Source organism: Schistocerca serialis, chromosome 4, assembly GCF_023864345.2.
Source record: "Schistocerca serialis cubense isolate TAMUIC-IGC-003099 chromosome 4, iqSchSeri2.2, whole genome shotgun sequence".
NCBI classification, from domain to species: domain Eukaryota; kingdom Metazoa; phylum Arthropoda; class Insecta; order Orthoptera; family Acrididae; genus Schistocerca; species Schistocerca serialis.
This window is the reverse complement of record NC_064641.1, coordinates 300714951-300741663: the sequence shown is the minus strand read 5'-3', so window position 1 is coordinate 300741663 and position 26713 is coordinate 300714951. Positions and strand designations below refer to the sequence as shown.

General features: G+C 45.6%; 1 protein-coding gene across 1 annotated transcript in view; it reads left to right on the top strand.

Annotated features, from left to right (window-relative positions):
- LOC126474406 (zinc finger protein 423 homolog) overlaps positions 1 to 26713 on the top strand; it is a 283023-nt gene that overhangs the window by 222231 nt on the left and 34079 nt on the right. Inside the window, exons 5-6 of the mRNA XM_050101875.1 lie at positions 8078 to 8219; positions 20162 to 20652. Of these exons, the coding sequence (XP_049957832.1) occupies positions 8078 to 8219; positions 20162 to 20652 (633 nt within the window). The remainder of the gene's footprint in view (positions 1 to 8077; positions 8220 to 20161; positions 20653 to 26713) is intronic.

Below are 26713 nucleotides of genomic sequence, written 5' to 3'. Positions count from 1 at the left end.
TAATCTAAGAAACTACTACACGGATTTTGATCGGTTTTCACTAATAACGGATCTCGAGGAACGCTTGTGTATATGATTAATTTCCGCCAACGTAGACAAGTCATCCGGTCATATTCTACAGAAACGACATGTCAGAAGAGTAAAACTAATTCATATGTAAAATGATCGTATTATAAAGGTTTTGCGGAGCTGCTGCTTCCTAAACGAAGCATGTTAGTTGCAAGACGCATGAAGTTAGTAGCGATTAAAGTGTTAGAGAGCAGGATCTTCGGAAACAAAGCGCTTTCTCTGTACTTAATCAGCAGAGTTGCTTGGTCGGTTTCTTCTAGCGAATGTGGTAGATGTTTCCTTGATTCCTCCACGTACTGTCAACACTAAGTAACAAGTGTCCCGTGCAGCAGTCTGCATTCGCCCGGTTGTCTGTTTCGGCCACAGGTGGCTTCCGAAGGTTGTGCCTGCAAACAAAACACTTTGACGTTAATTGTTGGCGAAACCACTGGTCAGGCAAACAAATGTGGTGTCTGTTCTTTCGGACATTTCGAAAGAACGGACACCACACATGCATAATTAAGACGAAGGGCAATGATGTCTTCAACGCGAATGCACGTCAGGCTCTAACACTTACGGACACATGACGAAATGTTGCGAGCAGTGTGAATAATGGGCAGGGTCACTACATTAGTAGTGTGTGGGTAAGTTGAATATTTGGATTTGCCGGGAGGCGTGCTAGGATAGTCCGTGCAGTTGCGATGTCTACCGTGTTGAGATGGCTTAGTGGTTGCCGTTGCGGTAGCTCAGCGTGTTCGGTCAGAGGGTTAGCTGCCCTCTGTAATAAAAAAACTGAGTCAATGGATCAAAGATGAACTTGGCGTCATAGGACGTCCGCCCTGAACAAAATACAACGACCAATAACGAACAAAATGAGATATTAAAAAAATAGTGGTCGGAGCATCTGCTAAGTAAGCAGGAGACCTGGCGTCGAACTCCGGTCTGGCAAAAATTTTCCGCTTTCCCCATTGATATAAATCAATGCCAACTTGCAGACAATGACTCTCTTTCCTTTGTGTCTTAAACGATGTTCATGACTCGAATACATGTTCCCAGTGTACAGAGAACTTCTGATGCTGTTCCTCCAGTCTTGGATTTCCAATGTCAGTTCAAGACGTGAAGTTTCCTGGCAGATTTAAACTGTGTACCGGAGTGGGAGAACTCAGTCGGTGGAGAAATTCTCCGTACAAGTGAAAGCTTCTGGGTTCGATCCCCAGTCAGGCACACGGTTTTACTTTGCCGGGGAGTTTCAAATCTGCACACTCTCCGCTGCAGGGCTAACATTTAATCTGGAGTTAACCTCTTGTTAGTTGCTAGTATCTTCTCAGGCTTCTATTCTCACTGCTGTCAGTTTCAGCTTTTGCCTAACCGAGAGTGGGAAAGCCGTGTAAAAGTGAGTGTTTCTGGCAATACCTCGTGCCAGTGTTCGTTAATCTGGAGCACGAATCCAACTGGAATGAAGAAGGAAGAGCACTGTTCAACCTCCCGTTGACTGTAAGGCCAGTAGAGACGGAGCACAGGCACAGATTATGGAAACATGAGAAAGGGTATCGGCCGTTCCCTTTGAGAGAAACCATCCTGGCATTTGCCTTAAGCGATTTAGAGGGAACTCAGGTAAAATCGAAAACTGGGTGGTAGGACGGGGATTTGAACCGTTGTCGTCCCAAATGCGAGTCTACTGCGTCACCTCTCTCGGGTAATTTGATCCAGGTGGAGCTCGCAGCAGCATCAGCAGCAGCAACCCCCTTTCCGCTAATGTCCAAACACTTTTGCTATCGTTTTGACGGCATCTGTGGTTGCGTAGCAAACTATTGTTTGAGGGTGTTTCGGTGCTACTGGTGAACAACTGCATGAAGTTCGACGTTGGTGGTGAACATTTTACCCCGCATGACCTCTTTACCTTGCGTCCAATAGGGGATGGTCGCCAGGAGCCAGATCCGGCGAAGATGATATGGCAGCACAATAAAACCCTAGTTCATAAATTGTGGTAATGGTCGGGCTGCTAGCATGTGGCCGCACCCCCGTGTTGGAGCAAAACACCATGGCCGCCTTTTCCGTGGCAGAGTTATTGATTGCGTCGACGGATTTGGTGCAGTGAAACGCGGTACAGGTCACATTTGAAGACCGGATTTGGAGGGAGCGAATCCACCAAGAGTATCCGTTTCTGACCCCAGAACACAGTCGCTATTTGTTTCTCTACGAACAGGCCCGACTATGACTTCTTGGGGCGGGAGCTCCCAGTGTGCTTCCACTCCATCGAGTGTAGTTTCTTTTGTGGAGTCTCATGGAAGATCCAGGATTCATCGACGGCGATCAGATGCTCAAAGAACTCCGCTGGATTGACACTGTACTGTTGCACCGTTAGCATATCTTGACACGCTTCTATTTCTGCATGGAGCGCTCATTGTGCATACGCCTTCTTCACCTTCAGATCGTCAAGTTTTATATGTGTAGGGTTCTTCTTCTCTATTTCACGCCGGCCGGTGTGGCCGAGCGGTTCTAGGCGCTTCAGTGAGGAACCGCGCGACCGCTACGGTCGCAGGTTCGAATCCTGCCTCGGGCATGGATGTGTGTGATGTCCTTAGGTTAGTTAGGTTTAAGTAGTTCTAAGTTCTAGGGGACTGATGACCACAGATGTTAAGTCCCATAGTGCTCAGAGCCATTTTTTTTGTTAAGTCCCATAGCGCTCAAAGCCATTTTTTTCTCAATTTCATGAAATGTAATTCGCCTGTCCCCATTATGAAATCGGTAACACTTTAGGCATTGATTGGCTTGCGTGAAGTTGCTGGACGCCCAGTGTTTTTGCGTAGCCCCGACCATCTCCGAACTCTCATACCCAACGAAACACAGATCTGCGACCTTGTGCCGTTTCCCCACATATAGCTATTAACCACTTGTGGATTTCATGAGCAATCACTCCAATCCTCCAGAGATCACACTGTCCACTGTTGCCATGCTTCTCTGCTTCCATGTTGTCTTATCAATGTCCACCAGTTTACTCGCAAGCTGGAACATGTGCTAGTGCAATGCGCCACCTAAGGGAAGTTGCGACAACATCCGGTCGCAGTAGACGTATTACAATATATCTTAACTTGTACAACATATCAGACTGTTACTTGGTAGGAGCTATAGGGAGAATGTCAATCAATACTGAACGAACTAAATAGTACAGTAAAAAAAATCTCGGTATGGCTGCTAAGTACATCCTAGAATGGTTCAAATGTCTCTGAGCACTATGGGACTTAAAATCTGAGGTCATCAGTCCCCTAGAAGTTAGAACTACTTAAACCTACCTAACCTAAGGACATCACACACATCCATGCCCGAGGCAGGATTCGAACCTGCGACCGTAGTGGTCGTGCGGTTCCAGACTGAAGCGCCAGAACCGCTCGTCCACCACGGCCGGCGCTCCAAACAAAGGATAGCGTAATCAACGTATCTGAAGATGAGAAATGTAGCTGAAACCGATAATGGCACAATAACTGGAAAATTTATTTAATGCGGTAGTCGCAGGTTTCGACACAATGGAGAGAAGTATTCCAGATTTTTGCCCACCCACTGGGAGCGGCCCGGAAAGCCCCGGAGCGGCCGGCGCGCCGCAGCAAGTGGCCGGGCGCCCACAGCCGGGTCTTGGCGCCAGCGGATTATGCGCGTTCCGGAGTGCACACCAGTGTCGCGCCAGTTAATTCGGCGCGCCACCATTTGGCGACACGCGTACGTCTTCATAGCGCTAATTTGGTTTCCGCGTCCGCGCCATCAGTAGCGCTTCGAGAGCCGTGTCGGCCGCAGCCGTACACGAGCCGGCGCGCGCTAGCACGACTCGTCGCTTAGTCCCCTCTCTCTCTTCTCCGCCTGTCTTCCATTACGCCAGCTCTTCATCCCAGGAGCGTATTTTGCTCTTTTAAAAAGGAAAAAAAAAGAGGTGGCGCCGGAACGTTCGCAAGCCTGTTTAAAAGGGACACTCGGAAACCTTTTATACCGCCCACAAAAGAATTCTCTCTCTTTCTCCCTGTATTACATTGCAACAGGTGTGGAAATGTTCTACTGGTGCATTCATCTCTATAGACAGGTAAAGAAGAATTAAAGATATTTCATATAGCTCATTGTTGCGAGTTATATTACCATGCCCAATGAGCCGCTCATGATTTATGTCACACATGACGTGTTCAGTCAGATAGCTTACTGCGGTCAAGAGTCAAGAAATCGCTTTACCCGACTTGCGAAACAGAACGATCAGCAGCGTTCGCGCCTGTTTCTCAAATCAGAAAAATTTTATATTCCAGGCAACTGCATCTGTTGAAAGCTCACAGCTGATAAAATTTTACCAGCTGTGAGCGGAGTTCTTCCTAACATGGTGTACCTCAAATGGTGAATTCTTATAAACTTGAAAACCTCGATTCTTAAGAGAATCGAAATCACATGTACAAAATAGCTTCAGATTTCTGATTAGCCGTGCGGGATTAGCCGAGCGGTCTCAGGCGCTGCAGTCATGGACTGTGCGGCTGGTCCTGGCGGAGGTTCGAGTCCTCCCTCGGGCATGGGTGTGTGTGTTTGTCCTTAGGATAATTTAGGTTAAGGAGTGTGTGAGCTTAGGGACTGATGACCTTAGCAGTTAAGTCCCATAAGATTTCACACACATTTGAACATTTCTGATTAATTCACAAATCAATTAATATGTTCAAACTTCCTGGCAGATTAAAACTGTGTGCCCGACTGAGACTCGAACTCGGGTCCCGAGTTCGAGTCCCGGTCAGGCACACAGTTTTAATCTGCCAGGAAGTTTCATATCAGCGCACACTCCGCTGCAGAGTGAAAATCTCATTCTGGAATTAATATGTTACATGTTTGACTTTAAGGAAGTAAGTGAGAAAAAGTTAAGAAAAGATATGAAGGTATGCTTGAAGTTTGTTCGAAGTCGTTAAGTGCTTTCATTCTAAAATATTGGGTGAACACAGTCTGGGTGAAATTGTAAAACTACCATGGACGACTGTAGACACTCACAAGTAAGGGTAGACTTGTGTAGTTTTCCTAATAGTTTGGTTAGTTCAATTGTAGCCGCATTACCTGTTAGGTGTGTTGCATATCTGTCTGACGTTACCTCATTTCGAACGCTGTGTTTGCTTATGCCGCCAGTGTCTTACCAGATTCTCCTAGAAACGGGAAGCGGAGACCATCCACTGAGTGTGGGTATATAACCTCAGAAACATTTTTGTTCTGAAAACTTATCCTTTTGTCTGTAACTTAAAAGTAAATAGTTTTCGTATCAAACCTGTCAGCAATTAAGTCAGGTTTTAATCGAAAATTCGCTTTGTAACGTGAAACGGAGGGCTGTTGTAGTAAAAGCAAAAAAGCAATACAGATTTATCATATAGCGCTAGAAAAAGCAATTTCTTCAAAAAAAAAGGTAAAATGTAAAAACACTCAGAACATAAACATATCAAAAATCACTTCAATATTTCGTCGAGACTCTAAGTCTGTATTCACGCACGGTGAATTACGTTGCCTGAAGGCATATACACAGTTTCTGTTTTACTGTGTCAAATTTTTAACAAAAGGTCATGCCTCTTAATGAGTAGATTATGACAGCATGTTAAATTTTTAAATTCGGTCAATAAGTACAGGAAATACTGAAAATCTGATTTGTGTTGCCCTGGCACGGGTTAGGTAGGCAACCTGCAACTGAAACTGGAACTGCTTGCAGTGAACCGGGTTAGCTGCTCGGTATTATAGTCTTAACTAGCCCCCCACCCGGTCTTCCGCGGACAGCTCTAACGATCTGCAGCCTGACGACTTCTGGCCTAGCGATTACTAATTATGCACTCAAACGTCCCTCGTGAATCAGTCTATATCATAGTAAAAACCGTATCAAAATTCCTACAGTAGTTTCTGAGATTACCCTTCACGTACTGACAGAAAGACACGGCTGAGGTCTTCAGTCTGTATATTCATAGTAAACAAATCCACCACTGTTGTAGAATACTTTATTGCCCGAAATCTTGCACAACCCAAGTCGATATACAGTACCACGATTTCGCGGTCTTGACCGCATCGTCCGGTGTAGCTGAACTTTGGGGTAAAACAACAGATGTAATCTACTCCATGAAGTAATTAAGAAAGTACTGCTACGCAGGCTATTATTTAGTCATTTTATCTGTTTTTCAGTTTCTAAATATGTCATTTTTTTTAGAAAATTAATTGTTTACTGGAGTAGGTTTTATTTCAGATTTCAGACACATCTTATGATGAGTCTAAGACCGCGAAACCGTGATAGTCTACAGCGGCTTCTGAGTGCAAAACTTCGGTTAATAAAGTATTTTACAACTGTGGTGGATTTTTTTACTGTGAACATATTGTCCCACAAATAAAAATTTGATCAGGCTATATGTATCGTAAGAAACACCATCTCCTGTTTGCCTCGCGAGTACAGGGTTAAAGTAGGCACTATCCCAATTATCAGTGACCTCCGGCAATCTATCTACGTTCGAATAAATTACTTTGGAAAAACTAAACCGCCAGTTCGTTCCCTGGAAACTTCCACTGAGAGCTTCACAAAGACAAATGGGTCCAAAGCAGCGTAGCACCGGTACACCAGTTTCACAGCACACAGCATCCGTGCTCACAAGTCCAGCGCTGGACGATGCAAGCTTTGTGGACAGGGGCGCTGCCGTCTTGGAACAGGGCATCACCATTGAGTTCAAAATGGTTCAAATGGCTCTGAGCACTATGGGATTTAACTTCTGAGGTCATCAGTCCCCTAGAACGTAGAACTACTTCAACCTAACTAACCTCACACACATCCATGCCCGAGGCAGGATTCGACTGTAACGCCTAGAACCGCTCGGCCACTCCGGCCAGCGACGCCGATCACCTGGCTACCTACACTCCCGTTCTCCGTGACCCTCCCCCCTAGTGGGGTCGGTTTGTGGCTTCATGTCAGATTTCTTTTTCCTCAGTTGTGTTATGTGAGCCGACCCTGGGGGGGGGGGGGAGGGGGGGCGGGCGGCATCTACCATCCTCTACCGTCTTCATACTGGCTACACCAGGTTCACACATGGTCTTTTACTTCGTAATGATCCTTCCCCCCCCCCCCCCCCCCTCTTTTGTAGTTGCTCTCACAGTGATCCATATTGTGAAGGGCTATCCCCACCTTCTGGTCATTCATAATGAATATGCCCTCCCACTTTTCTTGTCCCGGGTGTTAACGGAAGACGCTCGCACAGTTACGCCAATCCTCAGTTTTCTTCGCAAAATTGGTTGGTTGATTGGTTGTTGGGGAAGGAGACCAGACAGCGTGGTCATCGGTCTCATCGGATTAGGGAAGGATGGGGAAGGAAGTCGGCCGTGCCCTTTCAGAGGAACCATCCCGGCATTTGCCTGGAGTGATTTAGGGAAATCACGGAAAACCTTAATCAGGATGGCCGGACGCGGGATTGAACCGTCGTCCTCCCGAATGCGAGTCCAGTGTCTAACCACTGCGCCACCTAGCTCGGTCGCAAAATTGGTTTGCCTCCCAAATTTAAGTACCAGAATTTCCGTCTGGAACTGGGATCTCTCGATTAGCATTGGCGTTGATTCGGGAGGCCTTCTATTTGCCTCCACGCAGGCCACGTTTTGCTCCCGTTTCACTACGTTTTGTTTGGTCCTTCTCCCGTTTTGTTTCCCCCTTTTATTGAGTCTTTTTCCCGTGGTGTTGTCCCCATTGAGTCGAGATCGTGGTATGGTGTAGGGATCGGGATGGGTCCGGTGGTGGTACTGGCGCCCCATCGTGTGTAGCGCCTTTGGTGTTCCCCCTGCTCTCACCTGTCCCCACCTCCACGCCCCCTCTTGTTATTTCCTCTTCCTGTCGTCTCGACGGTCCTTTTCCTCTTTAGTGGCTCGTATTCCTTTCCCATTGATTTGACTGTGCTGTGTATTATGTTCCTACCTTCGTTTTTGTCACCTTAGATCGTTTGGTCCCCCTCCCCCTCCAAACCAAGTAACCAATCAGCCTATTTACCGTCGCCTTGAACCCGGGGCCCGCGTGTTGCAGAACCACGTGGCGACGCAGCACGGCTCGATGCTGCTGCTGAGCCCCACGTTCCACCCTGCGCCAAAGCTGGCCTGCATCTACTGCACCAAGGACAGCTTCACCAGCATGGAGGCGCTGCAGCTCCACGTCCACGCCATGCACGGTAAGCTACTTTCACAGCACACGTGTCATCTTCAGCACTTACTGTACGATGACGTGAAAAGGGAAAAGTGGAGTGTAAGAGTGAGGCTTAATGTTCCGTCACAGAGTCTGGAGAGACAGAGAAGCGACATATGAAAACAGTTATCTCCTTTTCAAAGGGATCAACTCGGTATTTCAAGGTACTGTTTCTTCATTTGGTGGAGGTGGTTGGTTTTTGTTTATCAAGCCTTTAATTTATTCACACCCTGTTACGTCTGGGGAAACTTCTTAGTCTTTCCTTTTCCAGTCATCTGCGTTTCTACATTTGTAAGTAATCTAGAAGTAATTTTACTCACAAAATTTAACGTGTTTTCATTCCTCTCTTTCTCTCACTTAAGAGGCAGAGTTTCTTTCAGTTAACTTGCCATATTCATTATTCTGAGTAAGAGGCAAGGGGCCAAAGGAAAGTCAACAATTACTGAGGTGTACGTATCTTGGAAAACGTTCCAAAATAAAAAAAAATTATGAGGCCATTATCGGTGTTACATCCTTTTCTTGGACATGCACGCCGTAGTAATAATGACTCGCAGGTTGAAGTAAAGAACACGTTATTCACGGCAGAAGTTCATAAACGAGTTAGTCACAATAACAACTGAAATATCAGTCGTGATCACTTGAGGATAACAGAAAGAAAGTTTCCTGGCTGAATACTAATGGTGAGGGAAGCCCCACACCGAGTGGCGTGGGTGGGGGCCGTGACGCGTGGAGTAACGTGAAGTTGTGCGGAGACGGCCGGTGTACATTGGAGCATCCTAGCTGGTCTCGGCGGGTTCTGACTGATGAGGTACGTGTGTGTCAAAGTGTGGACGGTATTTGTTACGTCGATGGTAGCGCCGCCTGTTTCCTGATGCACGTGCTCTCTGGTGGCTCCTGTGATAGACGATGTATCAACGGACTGCTTGCGTACAGCGTTGTTTCCATAACACGCGATGCCCTTGTGATAATAGTAATTGGTCTCCGAAGTAGACGCCTGCTGTTTAAGGACCAGCAACCCGCAGGACAAAGACGTCGTACTGGCAGCGCACCCAGTCGGCCTACAGCCGATATACGTACAACAGTCCTCATCGATGAGTCCGCCTCGCTAACTGCGGAGTCAGTATGGCTGAATGCCAGCCGAAGGGCCTGAGTTCGATTCCTGGCGGGGTCGGAGATTTTCCCCTCTCGATGGCTGTGTGCTGTCCTCGTGACTATTTCATCACCGATGTATAAGTCTCGTAAATGGCGTAATGTGAAAAGACTTACGCCCGCCTGGGGGCCGCCACACGAGAGAGAGAGAGAGAGAGAGAGAGAGAGAGAGAGAGAGAGAGAGAGAGAGAGAGAGAGAGAAAATCCAATAAATATTTTATCAACGTCATGGCACACAGGCTATATGAAAAGATATCTTTATTCCACGACCGGTTCAATCTCAGGTCGACATCACAATCCTAATACTTTGTTTTGCGAGTGAATCAGAACTTCATTAAGTAGAATTGTAAATTAAAGCATAAACCTGAAAAATTTAGTATAGTATTTAAAGGGTACAGTGAATACTAAACTTAATTAATTTCTAATGCAATCGAAATCTTGGAAGTACTAACACCGTGCCGATCTGAGATCAAAACCGGCCGCAGAATAAAGATATACTTTCAGACTGCCTGCGTACCATGAAGTTTGTAACAGCTTAGCATTTACGTTTTCTTTTGACGGACACTCGATTTCATTTCCAGTTATTGTCCATTCTTCTTAGTTAAAATGCGGAAAGAAAAGAACAAATTCGGAAATAAAAGTAAAAAATAAAATTTTAAAAGAAACTAATACTGTAAAAGTGTTAAGCTTAAACATTTTAACTAGCTAACTACACATTTAAATGGGACGAGGAAGGCGGAGGAAAGGTGAAGCAACTGTCACCTTCCAGATCGTGTGTGTTCTGGTTTATAAACGAAAGCTGCACTCCACTCGAGGGTTGTTTAGAACAGTACGGTGCCTTTATTAGGCGAGGTCCTAATGCAGATGGAATGCCCTTGCCGTCCTTAGACGTTTGAACTGATTTAGGCAGCAATTTACCAGGTGCAGCTTGAATTTCTTCCCAACAACAACTTGTTGCTAAAGACGGTATAAAGAAGGTGGCTTGAGCGTTAGCAGTTTGTCTGATGCTTACCCACTAAGCATCCGAGCCATTAGCTAATATGGTTGCAAGATACTCTGTTGGTCATTAAATCAGAATAAATAGCAAATAAATTTACTAGTGATTTTGGAGGTGTGCAGAGTGAGAAATTTAGTAGAGACGGTTGTCACCTATAGCAATAGCAACGGTTCCAACCCGGCTGCACATGGGGTGTAACTGAGCTCGGATAGCAGACACGGGTACGTCATTCCATGGTGGTTCAACTCCACCTCAACTGTAGTCTCTAGCAAGTGGTGGCGTGCGAACCATGACCAGATGTTTTGAATGGTTGAGAGGTTAGGAGAACGTGCTGGACAGGGCGAGAGTCGAACACCCTCCGTATCGAAGTGTCTTAAGACAACGTATCCAAAAAGTGGTCTTGCGCTATCTTGTTGAAAACGTCACAGACATATCAAAGCCACCGTCGTTAATACGTCGTAAATGTAATGGCAAATGTAGAAACTACCGGCTATGCTATGCGAATCAGAGATGATTGTGTTGCGTAGCCAGTGGCATGTAACATCACGCCTTTGTCTTTGGTAGCACCAGGGTCTTAAGCCGTGTCAATGGAAGCGGCAATAATGGTCGCCGTGCTGACAGCCTGAGGGGGGGGGGAGGGGGGGGGGCAATAGCCGTCGTCTCACTGTGCTTGTGGATAATTGTCTGTGCCACATGAAGCAAACCCATTGCCTGACTCAACCTATGTGATGAGGCTGTAGGATTCTGCACGGCCGAACTAGCAATTGGTCTCGATACGCCACGATACAGCTGCTGTCGATTCCGACACGCTCTGGTGGACTTTGTTCGTCTTAAACAAGCTTCTTCCAAATTACGTCATAGAAAATGCGATATCTGAATGAGAAATCCTCTGCATAACGTTTAATGATATACAGAATATGTATCTGATTACTCTGTACTTTGTGATGTTCCTTGGAAACGATAATCATTTGCCTGTCAGAGCATGCAGTACACTTCGTGCCAGTTTGACTTTTTTTCACACCGTCTTTATGGTCAGTTCATTTATCCTGCTTAAGCTTACTGCAAATAATTAGAGTATTTTATACCAGATGCGTTTCGCTCTTATTTTCAAAGAATGTTCTATGATCATTCGGAAAATAATTACACATAATATTTGTTCATTTTGGTTTTTATAGATTACAAACACTACTACTTAGCTAAGCTGACGTGCAGTTTGTATTTTCTGCATACCACTGCTTTTTGCTTCGTTGTTAGCGGAGGTTTTCGCCTTTTTTGAAACGACTTTTCCTCATGCTGCACTAAACTTGCGAAACAAGGTTCGGTGTCAAATTAAAATATCTCTTTACAAAACTTCTTAAAGAAATAAAACCATAGTTACGCGTGCTCCACATTCAGCACAGTGTTCATACCGATTCGTTTCTTTTTCCGTGTAAGTTGTGATCGTTGCCAACCTGTGAATGTATTTTTTTTTCCCCGCATGTTTGGGACGGAAAGGGGGGGGGGGGGGGGGGAGAACTAGACAGTGGGGTCAGAGAGAAAGGGAAGTGTGTGTGGAGGGGGGGAGAGGAGGGGGTGAACGCAAACCGCTGTAAAGAGTCCATGAAAGACCTTCAAACTCAGCTCATTAATAACATACAGTTTCCGGTAAGGGCCCGCGATCATCATTAAAAGTTTATGGATAAAACCGTCTGCATCGCTAAATAAAATGTTTTTATTTATAAGAACGTTTCAGCATCTGCCATTGTTAAATATTAAAAAAAATTGAACTTGCGTAACAAGGTTTAGCGTCAAATTAAAATCTGTGCCTTGTCGGGGGTTAGTTAACGGCCCCATTAGTCACAGATTTTAATTTGACGCTGAACCTTGTTCCGCATGTTCAAAATTTTTTGATACCTGATGTTGATGATGACAGACGCCGAAATGTCGTAATAAATGAAAACATTTTATGTAGCAATCTAAGCGGTTTTATTCATGAAACCTCAACTCCAGTCGATGGTGACTGGGTTAATGGTCGAAACATTGAGCACGTGTATGACTGGGCACCCTATTTCCTTGTTGTATTCGTCATTGACTCTGTGGGGCGGCAGGTGGAAAATATATTCAATTATTATATATCTCTTTTGTATTGCCGTTCTCAACACAGGCTCTCTTAACTACAATGTTGGCAACCAGAAAGTGATTAGCAAAAACGTGATGCCTGTAATTAGAGTTCTCTGTGCCCACTCTGATGGAGAATAAAAGTTACTGAATATTGAAGTTCATTACTCTGAGGATTTAGGATGATGTCTGGGCTTCATAGAAAATGCAGTTTACTATAACGATTTTCACTATATTCTGAAAGCGATAAAGCGTAAAATTCCAGACAAATGATCACCCATATCAGCTATTGTACTATCTGAGCTGTTCAGAGTCTATTGCGCTGATCCTATTATCCCTAGATAACGAAACTGTTCAATAAGCGCTATCGCTTTAATGTTCAAAGTGAATGCTCGCCAAAATTTGATGTTAATACTCATCAAATGCCACGCTAGTAATGGTAGAAAGTCTGTCCTGCGGCGACACGTTAAAATACGTCATACGCAAACTGAGACCAAATCACTGGAGTCGTTCCGTAATTAACTCTTTAGCCCAATGCGAACTCATTGTTAAGTGCATATCAAGTTACGTAATACGGCATCCAAAGCCGTTCCTTGCAACTGCACAAACGCGACGCGGCTTCCGACACGGAGTGCGCACTGATACGAATCTAGAAGAGAACTGGGGCCTTACTCTAGCTCTCACGCTCTTATTTATATAGGCACGGTGCGGACCACCGAGGGCGCAGCCGACAACGTCTTACTGACTAGCCGCTGGGTTAGCAAAATACCATTTCAAGTTACTAAATAATTGCTTCATTCGCTCAAGGCCAATGAAGCCCTCGATTTAATTGTGTAATCCCCCCCCCATGAACCAGGACCTTACCGTTGGTGGGGAGGCTTGCGTGCCTCAGCGATACAGACAGCCGTACCGAAGGTGCAACCACAACGGAGGGGTATCTGTTGAGAGGCCAGACAAACGTGTGGTTCCTGAAGAGGGGCAGCAGCCTTTTCAGTAGTTGCAAGTGCAACAGTCTGGATGATTGACTGATCTGGCCTTGTAACAATAACCAAAACAGCCTTGCTGTGCTGGTACTGCGAACGGCTGAAAGCAAGGGGAAACTACAGCCGTAATTTTTCCCGAGAGCATGCAGCTTTACTATATGATTAAATGATGATGGCGTCCTCTTGGGTAAAATATTCCGGAGGTAAAATAGTCCCCCATTCGGATCTCCGGGCGGGGACTACTCAAGAGGACATCGTTATCAGGAGAAAGAAAACTGGCGTTCTACGGATCGGAGCGTGGAATGTCAGATCCCTTAATCGGTCGGGTAGGTTAGAAAATTTAAAAAGGGAAATGGATAGGTTAAAGTTAGATATAGTGGGAATTAGTGAAGTTCGGTGGCAGGAGGGACAAGACTTCTGGTCAGGTGACTACAGGGTTATAAATGCAAAATCAAATAGGGGTAATGCAGGAGTAGGTTTAATAATGAATAAAAAATAGGTGTACGTGTAAGCTACTACAAACAGCATAGTGAACGCATTATTGTGGCCAAGATAGACACGAAGCCCACGCCTACTACAGTAGTACAAGTTTATATGCCAACTAGCTCTGCAGATGACGAAGAAATTGATGAAATGTATGATAAGATAAAAGAAATCATTCAGGTAGTGAAGGGGGGAGAAAATTTAATAGTCATGGGTGACTGGAATTCGTCAGTAGGAAAAGGGAGAGAAGGAAACATAGTAGGCGAATATGGATTGGGGCTAAGAAATGAAAGAGGAAGCCGTGTGGTATAATTTTGCGCAGAGCGTAACTTGGTTTAAGAATCATTAAAGAAGGTTGTATACATAGAAGAACCCTGGAGATACTAAAAGGTATCAGATAGATTATACACTCCTGGAAATTGAAATAAGAACACCGTGAATTCATTGTCCCAGGAAGGGGAAACTTTATTGACACATTCCTGGGGTCAGATACATCACATGATCACACTGACAGAACCACAGGCACATAGACACAGGCAACAGAGCATGCACAATGTCGGCACTAGTACAGTGTATATGCACCTTTCGCAGCCTTGCAGGCTGCTAGTCTCCCATGGAGACGATCGTAGAGATGCTGGATGTAGTCCTGTGGAACGGCTTGCCATGCCATTTCCACCTGGCGCCTCAGTTGGACCAGCGTTCGTGCTGGACGTGCAGACCGCGTGAGACGACGCTTCATCCAGTCCCAAACATGCTCAATGGAGGACAGATCCGGAGATCTTGCTGGCCAGGGTAGTTGACTTACACCTTCTAGAGCACGTTGGGTGGCACGGGATACATGCGGACGTGCATTGTCCTGTTGGAACAGCAAGTTCCCTTGCCGGTCTAGGAATGGTAGAACGATGGGTTCGATGACGGTTTGGATGTACCGTGCACTATTCAGTGTCCCCTCGACGATCACCAGTGGTGTACGGCCAGTGTAGGAGATCGCTCCCCACACCATGATGCCGGGTGTTGGCCCTGTGTGCCTCGGTCGTATGCAGTCCTGATTGTGGCGCTCACCTGCACGGCGCCAAACACGCATACGACCATCATTGGCACCAAGGCAGAAGCGACTCTCATCGCTGAAGACGACACGTCTCCATTCGTCCCTCCATTCACGCCTGTCGCGACACCACTGGAGGCGGGCTGCACGATGTTGGGGCGTGAGCGGAAGACGGCCTAACGGTGTGCGGGACCGTAGCCCAGCTTCATGGAGACGGTTGCGAATGGTCCTCGCCCATACCCCAGGAGCAACAGTGTCCCTAATTTGCTGGGAAGTGGCGGTGCGGTCCCCTACGGCACTGCGTAGGATCCTACGGTCTTGGCGTGCATCCGTGCGTCGCTGCGGTCCGGTCCCAGGTCGACGGGCACGTGCACCTTCCGCCGACCACTGGCGACAACATCGATGTACTGTGGAGACCTCACGCCCCACGTGTTGAGCAATTCGGCATGCTACCAGTGTTAAAGACTGCGATGGAGCTCCGTATGCCACGGCAAACTGGCTGACACTAACGGCGGCGGTGCACAAATGATGTGCAGCTAGCGCCATTCGACGGCCAACACCGCGGTTCCTGGTGTGTCCGCTGTGCCGTGCGTGTGATCATTGCTTGTACAGCCCTCTCGCAGTGTCCGGAGCAAGTATGGTGGGTCTGACAGACCGGTGTCAATGTGTTCTTTTTTCCATTTCCAGGAGTGTATAATGGTAAGACAGAGATTTAGGAACCAGGTTTTAAATTGTAAGACATTTCCAGGGGCAGATGTGGACTCTGACCACAATCTATTGGTAATGACATGTAGATTAAAACTGAAAAAACTGCAAAAAGGTGGGAATTTAAGGAGATGGGACCTGGATAAACTGACTAAACCAGAGGTTGTACAGAGTTTCAGGGAGAGCATAAGTGAACAATTGACAGGAATGGGGTAAAGAAATACATTAGAAGAAGAATGGGTAGCTTTGAGGGATGAAGTAGTGACGGCAGCAGAGGATCAAGTAGGTAAAAAGACGAGGGCTAGTAGAACTCATTGGGTAAGAGAAGAAATATTGAATTTAATTGATGAAAGGAGAAAATATAAAAATGCAGTAAATGAAGCAGGCAAAAAGGAATACAAACGTCTCAAAAATGAGATCGACAGGAAGTGCAAAATGGCTAAGCAGGGATGGCTAGAGGACAAATGTAAGGATGTAGAGGCTTATCTCACTAGGGGTAAGATAGATACTGCCTACAGGAAAATTAAAGAGACCTTTGGAGAAAGGAGAACCACTTGCATGAATATCAAGAACTTTGATGGAAACCCAATTCTAAGCAAAGAAGGGAAAGCAGAAAGGTGGAAGGAGTATATAGAGGGTCTATACAAGGGCGATGTATTTGAGGACAATACTATGGAAATGGAAGAGGATGTAGATGAAGATGAAATGGGAGATACGATGCTGCGTGAGTCGAAACAAGGCCCTCGGAGTAGACAACATTCCATTGGAACTATTGACGGCCTTGGGAGAGCCAGTCCTGACAAAACTCTACCATCTGGTGAGCAAGATGTATGAAACAGGCTAAATACCCTCAGACTTCAAGAAGAATATAATAATTCCAATCCCAAAGATAGCAGGTGTTGACAGATGTTGAAATTACCGAACAATCAGTTTAATAAGCCACAGCTGTAAAATACTAACACGAATTCTTTACAGACGAATGGAAAAACTAGTAGAAGCCGACCTCGGGGAAGATCAGATTGGATTCCGTAGAAATACTGGAACACGTGAGGCAATACTGACCTTACGATTTGTCTTAGAAGAAAGAGTAAGGAAAGACAAACCTACGTTTCTAGCATTTGTAGACTTAGAGAAAGCTTTTGACAATGTTGACTGGAATACTCTCTTTCAAATTCTAAAGGTGGCAGGGGTAAAATACAGGGAGCGAAAGGCTATTTACAATTTGTACAGAAACCAGATGGCAGTTATAAGAGTCGAGGGGTATGAGAGGGAAGCAGTGGTTGGGAAGGGAGTAAGACATGATTGTAGCCTCTCCCCGATGTTATTCAATCTGTATATTGAGCAAGCAATAAAGGAAACAAAAGAAAAATTTGGAGTAGGTATTAAAATCCATTGAGAAGAAATGAAAACTTTGAGGTTCGCCGATGACATTGTAACACTGTCAGAGACAACAAAGGACTTGGAAGAGCAGTTGAACGGAATGGACAGTGTCTTGAAAGGCGGGTATAAGATGAACATCAACAAAAGCAAAACGAGGATAATGGAATGTAGTCGAATTAAGTCGGGTGTTGCTGAGGGAATTAAATTAAGAAATGAGAAAGTTGTAAAGGAGTTTTGCTATTTGGGGAGCAAAATAACTGATGATGGTCGAAGTAGAGAGGATATAAAATGTAGACTGGCAATGGCAAGGAAAGCGTTTCTGAAGAAGAGAAATTTGTTAACATCGAGTATAGATTTAAGTGTCAGGAAGTCGTTCCTGAAAGTATTTTTATGGAGTGTTGCCATGTATGGAAGTGAAACACGGACGATAAATAGTTTGGACAAGAAGAGAATAGAAGCTTTCGAAATGTGGTGCTACAGAAGAATGCCGAAGATTAGATGGGTAGATCACATAACTAATGAGGAGGTACTGAATAGGATTGGGGTGAAGTTTGTGGCACAACTTGACTAGAAGAAGGGATCGGTTAGTAGGACATGTTCTGAGGCGTCAAGGGATCACCAATTTGGTATTGGAGGGCAGCGTGGAGGGTAAAAATCGTAGAGGGAGACCAAGAGATGAATACACCAAACAGATACAGAAGGATGTAGGTTGCAGTAAGTACTGGGAGATGAAGAAGCTTGCACAGGATAGAGTAGCATGGAGAGCTGCATCAAACCAGTCTCAGGACTGAAGACCATAACAATCAGCACACAGGTAAGTATCTATAATAAAATTCTAATGTGGCTAGGTTAAATACTTTTGTCGAGAGAATTATTTTAGTTGTACTGCACGCAATAGATGAGCTCTGAATTTGCCCTTTGGAGAGACGCTACAGTTACAGTTTTATAGCTACCTTTTTGAAGCTTCTCACATCTTTGTTACTGTAGCGTACCTCCATTCTACCTAAATCTAAACATCCTAGCTTTATCTAATCACTTACTTAATCTATCTTGCTTCCGTACTCTTTGGACACAAAAACAGAAAATCATGAATTTCAACCAAAATATTACTCTGTGAGATCCAGCATGCTGTTTCCATTAAATTACACTGAAAAAGAAATCCGAATATAAATTTTGAAGTTTCTAGCTCCTTCCTGTTGCGCCGATGATTTTTACGTTGTTGTTGTTGTTGTTGTGGTCTTCAGTTCTGAGACTGGTTTGATGCAGCTCTCCATGCTACTCTATCCTGTGCAAGCTTCTTCATCTCCCAGTACTTACTGCAACCTACATCCTTCTGAATCTGTTTGGTGTATTCATCTCTTGGTCTCCCTCTACGATTTTGACCCTCCACGCTGCTCTCCAATACCAAATTGGTGATCCCTTGATGCCTCAGAACATGTCCTACTAACCGATCCCTTCTTCTAGTCAAGTTGTGCCACAAACTTCTCTTCTCCCCAATCCTATTCAGTACTTCCTCATTAGTTGTGTGATCTACCCATCTAATCTTCAGCATTCTTCTGTAGCACCACATTTCGAAAGCTTCTATTCTCTTCTTGTCCAAACTATTTATCGTCCATGTTTCACTTCCATACAAGGCTACACTCCACACAAATACTTTCAGGAACGACTTCCTGACACTTAAATCTGTACTCGATGTAAACAAATTTCTCTTCTTCAGAAATGCTTTCCTTGTCATTGCAAGTCTACAATCTATATCCTCTCTACTTCGAACATCATCAGTTATTTTGCTCCCCAAATAGCAAAACTCCTTTACTACTTTAAGTGTCTCATTTCCTCATTTAATTCCCTCAGCATCACCCGACTTAATTCGACTACATTCCATTATCCTCGTTTTGCTTTTGTTGATGTTCATCTTATACCCTCCTTTCAAGACAGTGTCCATTCCGTTCAGCTGCTTTTCCAAGTCTTTTGCTGTCTCTGACAGAATTACAATGTCATCAGCGAACGTCAAAGTTTCTATTTCTTCTCCATGGATTTTAATACCTACTCCGAACTTTTCTTTTGTTTCCTTTACTGCTTGCTCAATATACAGATTGAATAACATCGGGGAGAGGCTACAGCCCTGTCTCACTCCCTTCCCAACCACTGCTTCCCTTTCATACCCCTCGACTCTTATAACTGCCATTTGCTTTCTGTACAAATTGTAAATAGCCTTTCGCTCTCTGTGTTTGAACCCTGCCACCTTCAGCATGTGAAAAGAGAGTATTCCAATCAACATTGTCAAAAGCTTTCTCTAAGTCTACTAATGCTAGAAATGTAGGTTTGCCTTTCCTTAATGTTTCTTCTAAGATTAGTCGTAGGGTCAGTATTGCCTCACGTGTTCCAACATTTCTACGGAATCCAATCTGATCTTCCCCGAGGTCGGCTTCTATCAGTTTTTGCATTCGTCTGTAAAGAATTCGCGTTAGTGTTTTGCAGCTGTAACTTATGAAACTGATAGTTCGGTAGTTTTCACATCCGTCAACACCTGCTTTCTTTGGGATCGGAATTATTACATTCTTCTTGAGGTCTGGGGGTACTTTTGCTCAAGAGATGATAGAGTTTTGTCAGGACTGGCTCTCCCGAGGCTGTCAGTAGTTCTAATGTAATGTTGTCTACTCCCGGGGCCTTGTTTCGACTCAGGTCTTTCAGTGGTCAGTTAAACTCTTCACGCAGTATCATATCTCCTATTTCTTCTTCATCTACATCCTCTTCCATTTCCATAATATTGTCCTCAAGGATTTTTACGTAAAACGTCCAAATTTCGAAAACTATTTAAGCTACTTAACTGAAACTTAACACATTGTTATTTTAGCATCACTCCTGACATGCAGTTAACTTTCCAGATTATTTATTTTATTTTTAAGGTATTGCGCAACATTCGTGACGTCATAGCTAGTTACAGCGGACTAGGCTGGCACTCAATGGAAAGCATATGAATTTTATACGGAGTGAGTAGGCTGCTGCCCTACAACGCCGTGCTTCCACACTGCCTGAACAGTGTTCCTTGTGGGCCCCTCGATACCAAAGCGAGGCTTGTCTTGTGGCAGGCTCGATCCTGAACGGCGAGTACTCCTCGCAGCAGCAACAGCGCCAGAGCAGGCAGGCAAGTCCGGCGGCGGCGTGCACCCCGCCCCCCGGAGCGCCGACGCACCCCAGCCCGCAGCCGCCGCAGCAGGTGGACGGCCGCCAGTCGCAGCCGCCCCAGCAGCAGCAGCAGCAGCAGCAGGTGCCGTGCGAGCTGTGCACGATGCGCTTCGCGTCGGTGGCGGCGCTGCGGCAGCACGCGGCCGCCGTGCACGGGCTGCAGTGCGGGCCGTGCCAGCTGGCGTTCCCCAGCGCGGCGCTGTTCGCCGAGCACTACCTGCTGGCGCACGAGCAGCTGCGGCCCACCGACCTCAGCAAGAAGTCGCACCAGCCGCAGCCGCAGCCGCTGTCGCAGCACCAGCCGCCGCCACCGGCGCCGTCGCTGCTGCACCACCAGCACCAGCACGACGTGCGGCCACCCGCCAAGAGGCAGCGCAGCGACTCTTCTGCCGTCGTGAGTACACCTAGCGTCTCACTCTTTTCTGCACGACAGCCACATAATTCCTTTCTGAAGATGGTTCCCTTTGCGAAGTTTAAACGTGATTTTAGTTAAAATTTCTTTGCCGAGAGGCCGCGGTCGGTGTATAACACTATTCACTGATACTTCCTCCCTATTTGCGGAGGCTGGAGGAAAATAGGCAGCTTGATGAGATTGTATACTGGTTTGCAAAACTTATGGACAGGAATCAGCATGGGTTTCGAAATAGACGATTGTGTGAAACCAAGCTCGCGCTATTCGTCCACGAGACTCAGAGGGCCATAGATACGGGTTCCCAGGTAGATGCCGTGTTTCTTGACTTCCGCAAGGCGTTCGATACAGTTCCCCACAGTCATTTAATGAACAAATTAAGAGAATATGGACTATTGGACCAATTGTGTGATTGGATTGAAGAGTTCCTAGATCACAGAACGCAGCATGTTATTCTCAATGGAGAGAAGTCTTCCGAAGTATGAGTGATTTCAGTTGTGCCGCAGGGGAGTATCGTAGGACCGTTGCTATTCACAATATATATAAATGACCTTGTGGATAACGTCGGAAGTTCACTGAGGCTTTTTGCAGGTTATGCTGTAGTATATCGAGAGGTTGTAACAGTGGAAAATTGTACCGAAATGCAGGAGGATCTGCAACGAATTGACGCATGGTGCAGGGAATGGCAATTGAATCTCAATGTAGACAAGTGTAATGTGCTGCGAATACATAGAAAGATAGTTCCCTTATCATTTAGCTACAAAATAGCAGGTCATCAACTGGAAGCAGTTAATTCCATTAATTATCTGGGAGTAGGCATTAGGAGTGGTTTAAAATGGAATGATCATATAAAGTTGATCGTCGGTAAAGCAGATGCCAGACTGAGATTCATTGGAAGAATCCTAAGGAAATGCAATCCGAAAACAAAGGAAGTAGGTTACAGTACACTTGTTCGCCCACTGCTCGAATAATGCTCAGCAGTGTGGGATCCTTACCAGATAGGGTTGATAGAAGAGATAGAGAAGATCCAACCGAGAGCAGTGCGCTTCGTTACAGGATCATTTAGTAATCGTGAAAGCGTTAAGGAGATGATAGATGAACTCCAGTGGAAGACTCTGCGGGGGTGACGCTCAGTAGCTCGGTACGAGCTTCTGTTGAAGTTTCGAGAACATACTTTCACCGAGGAGTCAAGCAGTATATTACTCCCTCCTACATATGTTTCACGAAGAGACGATGAGGATAGAATCTGAGAGATTAGAGCCCACACAGAGGCATACCGACAATCTTTCTTTCCACGAACAATACGAGACTGGAATAGAAGCGAGAACCGATAGAGGTACTCAGGGTACCTTCTCCGGCACACACCGTCAGGTGGCTTGCGGAGTATGGATGTAGATGAAATAACTTACGCATTGTGCGTCATTTCCAAGTCGATGAAACTTGCACCACACGTAGAAAGAACTGCTAGTTTATAGTACAGAAGGTAGCTGAAATATATACGCCTTGAGAAGAACGGGAAAGACACGGTTCTTCGAACACAGTATTTACACCAGAATTACTGGGGTTTATGATCGTCCCTGGACATTTCAAAAGGCGGGAGATGCTTCTTAATTGGGGGTGTGATCACCACGGATGGCAGCGCGTGCTCTGCAACGTGCTCTCACCCTGGCCACAAGAGTCGCAAGGAGTTCTCGTGGTAGGACGTTCCATTCCTCCAACAGCGCGGTCGACAACTGCTGGTTGGGACACACTTACAGATAGAGGGCGCGCTAAACGGAATGGGCTGCTCACTAAATTCCGAAATCCGATCTTCACCGAGGATGTAGAGCATATATTATTACCACCAACTTTCAAATCGCCCGATGATTACCATTGAAAGACAAGGGAAATACGAGCTCATACTGAGGCGTTCAGACAGTCGTTTTTCCCTCGCGTGATCCGCGAGTGGAACGGAGGAGGGGGGGGGGGGGGGGGGGGGAAATATGACTTTGGCGCGAATTGTGCCCTCCGCCACACACGGCTTGGTGGCTACGCGCTGCTGTGCGTCTCACCAACACATCACACGTGTGCTCGATGGCATTTAATTGGGGGAACCGGCAGGCCAGTCCATTTGCCGAATCCTCTCGTCCCAAAAGGTCTTCCAGTTGCACTGGTCGATGCGGTCGCACAGTTTCACCCATAAAATGAAGTCAGGTCCGAATGCACCCCAGAGAAGACGCACGTGGGGAAAGATTACAGTGACACGACAGCGTTGACCGGTGTTCCAAGATTTCTTGTTCAGTACTCAGGAACATTGTCGAAGACGATCGTTTTGGTTCTCTAGGTGCGGGGAGGCATAATGTTCCGTGGGCAGAACCTACTGGACCAAAATTTTTGAACACAGTACACTCACCCGTCAAGGTTATCGTGACGCTATCCTCCTCCACCATGTGCATCTTTTCTGCGGTGCATTTGGCCTTTACTTTTATGCCCGACAATGCGCAACCGCATCGAACAGTGCAAGTGAAGGAGCTTTTGGAACGAGGGAGCACTCGGCGAATGTATTGGTCTGTCCGTTGCTCCCGACTCAAATCCCATCTAACTCATGTGGGTTGTATAGGAGAGGCGTACTGTAGCACGTCCACATGCACCAACCAGCATCCAGCAGCTGTAAACCGCGGCAGTGGAAGACTGGAACGTACTACCACAACAACTCCTTATCAACCTTATGGCTACCATGGCACCGCATTACGGAGCATGCATTGCGTCCATGTTCAACATACACCATATCAGGCTTTTGTGTTGTCTAGGAGACCATCATAAATCGCGGTGAATTCAGTATAACTATTGTCTTTGAATAAAAGTGTTATCTCTGTTAGTCTCACTATGTATCTCTTTCTGTTACCTTCTGTGCTATAATGTAGCGATTCTCTCTGTATATGGTCCAAGTTTCATCGTGAAAAGTTGCTTGAATGTGCTACACAAAAGATCTTTGACAGTGACACTGCTAAGCGTGCCAGGCATGTGGTCCGCTACCACGGGGTGAATAAACGACCGTGCCGAACATTCTCCGTGACAACTGCCATTTTCCACATCATTTACAACGCATGTAGTCCTATTACCCTGCCTCTGAAGCAACGCCATTGTCGCTGATTCATGATTCAGGGCACCACGGTGCTTACCTTTACGAAGAAGATATCGTCAACCTTCACAATATCCAACTGTGAGCTACGGAGGATGCCCATAGTGCGATAGCAGTGAACCGTCTTTACCAGTTCATCCTCAATGTATGGTCGGGGATTATTGATGACCGCCTCGTGGGGGCATTCATACTTCCACAGTGCCTCATAGCAGAGGCATATGTCCACTTCCTTCCCCCCGCCCCCTCCACCCGTCGGAAGAGGTGCCTTTGGAACTGCGAGGGCTAATGTGGGTGCTATGTAGAGGAGCTGAAGCTCACAGTCTTCTAGAGTGTGGAGCTAAAACAATAATATAGACACAATAACCTCACTTGCCTGGTATCTTCTCGTGTGTACTTCCAATCATTGAAACAACACTTTGAAAGATCTTTTATCCCCACCTTAATGTCGATGTACCTTCCTTGGAACGCGTTTCCGGCCACACGTCCATAATATCTCTTTTCTCGTCGTTTTCTCACTTATCCTTTCCCTCATTGACACACACACACACACACACACACACACACACACACACACACACACACAGCCCGATCTAGGACGTCACCGGTGTGCTCTGTATCTATTTCGCACTACACGCTGCGGCTGTTATCCCCCTGATCATCGGCAGCGTTCGAAATTTGCTCCGCATGGTGACACCATATCCGCTACTGACACTCTCTAGAATATAATTGTATACTCAGAAAACTATAGTAAAATTTTTATTGTTTCCTTTGTAATCCACGTAATTCTAAATATTCATCACTGCCCCCCCCCCCCCCCCCAAGTACAACTGACACACGCGACAGAATGAGACATTTGGCTGGTGCGTCTCGCGGTGTGGTGTCGCTGCAGGAAAGCTTCCCTTGGAAAGAGATGTGCTTGCATAGTAATGTCGTGTTCGTGTACCTCTGTCGGTAAGAGCAACGGTCACGAAACGCGAGGGCCCTGGTTCGTGTTCGAATCCGGCACAAAGTTTTAACCTTTCACGGCAGTTTCTAAACAGTGCATTGTGCTTTGTAGAGTGAAAATTTCATTCCCGAAACATTTGTGCGCGCTATCGTGCTGGTATCTACAATAATGTAAGAAAACAGCCGTGGTGCAAGATTCGTGACGAGACAAAGATGTACGGCCGTACCATGAAGATAACATCACGTTCCACAAGCTGTATTACAGCTCCTGCTACAGTTATTGCTGGCGCCGCCATAATCTCTGGCAGAGCGACAGTGCGTATCTGACGACTCGGCGAGTGCAGATGTAAAGTTAACGTTGCGAATCATACTGTAAGGGACGCTGTTAACTGGTACATAAGAGGAGTTTGAAAGAACGGAGTAGAATGTCGAGAAAAGTAGTACAGCTGTTAGGAACTAGCATGAGGAAGAAGAGTTCCATTTCACTCGTTGATCATACCATCGGGACGTGTGAAACAAAAACATCAGAGTACCTTGCGCAGGATGTCTTGAAACCTTTGGACATGGTAACAACTCCATAAGCTTTCATCTCCCATTTTTCTGAAGAAATGGGGACGCCAGCGATTATTACTGTCGTGTAGAATAACTGATTAGTCTCTGTATTTAGAAATTAATTCCAGACAGCTGTATTTTAGGTTTCTTGCTCATTACGATCGACTTTGGACCTCTGATGGCTTCATTATCAGCCAGATGCCGTGACAAAATTGCGGCAGACCTGCAGAGTTCATATCTTTGTATTCATGGACCGATGTCACATAGTTTAACCTAAATTCGCATTATGGTGAAACTTGTCTGACAACGTTCTGTGATTATGCAGACATGTACTTTGCAGGTTTGTCGCAACTTCATTGTAATGGTATGTGCCTCATGATGAAGTGGTCAGAGTATCATAAAATATGGCTATTTGGAATTAATTTCAGAACAAAGAAAACAAATAGTTGCAGTACCCAACAATTCCAGAAGATATTAATTGGCTTAAAGAAGGCAGGAATAACTCTTCTGTACAGTCTTTTCCATTCTGAGTGGCGAATTTGCTGCATTGTTACTTTCTCCATGGCTAGCGACAATCAATCTCCAATCTTTATTGCTTCACATGCTTTCACTTGCTCTTCTCTCTTCTACTCCGTCCATATCTTCTTCCTGATCTCCCCATATCTACTTTCTCCTCCCCCCTCGTCTCCTTTCTCCTACCCCTTCTTTCTCCTATCCCTCCTTCTCATCTGCTTTCTATTGCACCTCTTTCTTTCCTTGTTGCTCCTATGCCTCCTCTTTGTTCCTCCTATGTCTCCTTTTCTTGTTCCTCCTATGCCTGCTTCCTACTCCCACTTCTTGTCTCGTTTTCTTCTCCTCCCCCTGCCTCCTTCTCCCCCTGCCTCCTCCTCTTCTTCTCTACTTTTTTGAATATCTGATTTCGAAGAAAGGATGGGTTCCATCATTCAGTTGTATTCAGTGGCATTATCGCTTCGTATTAAACTTTAATTTTTAGAATTAGATCTATCTGTCTTAAAGTGACATGCAGTCATCAAAAAATGTAAAACATTGTAAGGTTTGTTAGCGGCCGAATCACCTTGGGTTTAGAAAAGTAAATAAAAAGTAACTTAAAAATAAAGTATGCGGGTTTGTAGCCTAATCATTACCCGTACAAATATGCCCTTGCTAGCAGCGCCTCCGTCGAAGCTGACCGAAAAGTTGTTGGTTGGAACAGTATACTACTAATAATGTGGTCCACAACGAATTTGCAGTTGAGACACCTTACTTGTTGGTTACTAGAATTTCATAAATTAAAGATTTACATTTCTGAGTAACCGAATAGTGGAAGAAGATTCCTTTTAAACTGTAGTTTCAGATACAAAAATAAGTTCTATTGAATTACGATGGCTAGTTTGCCTAAATATGAGATAGTATTGCAGTGACAATTTT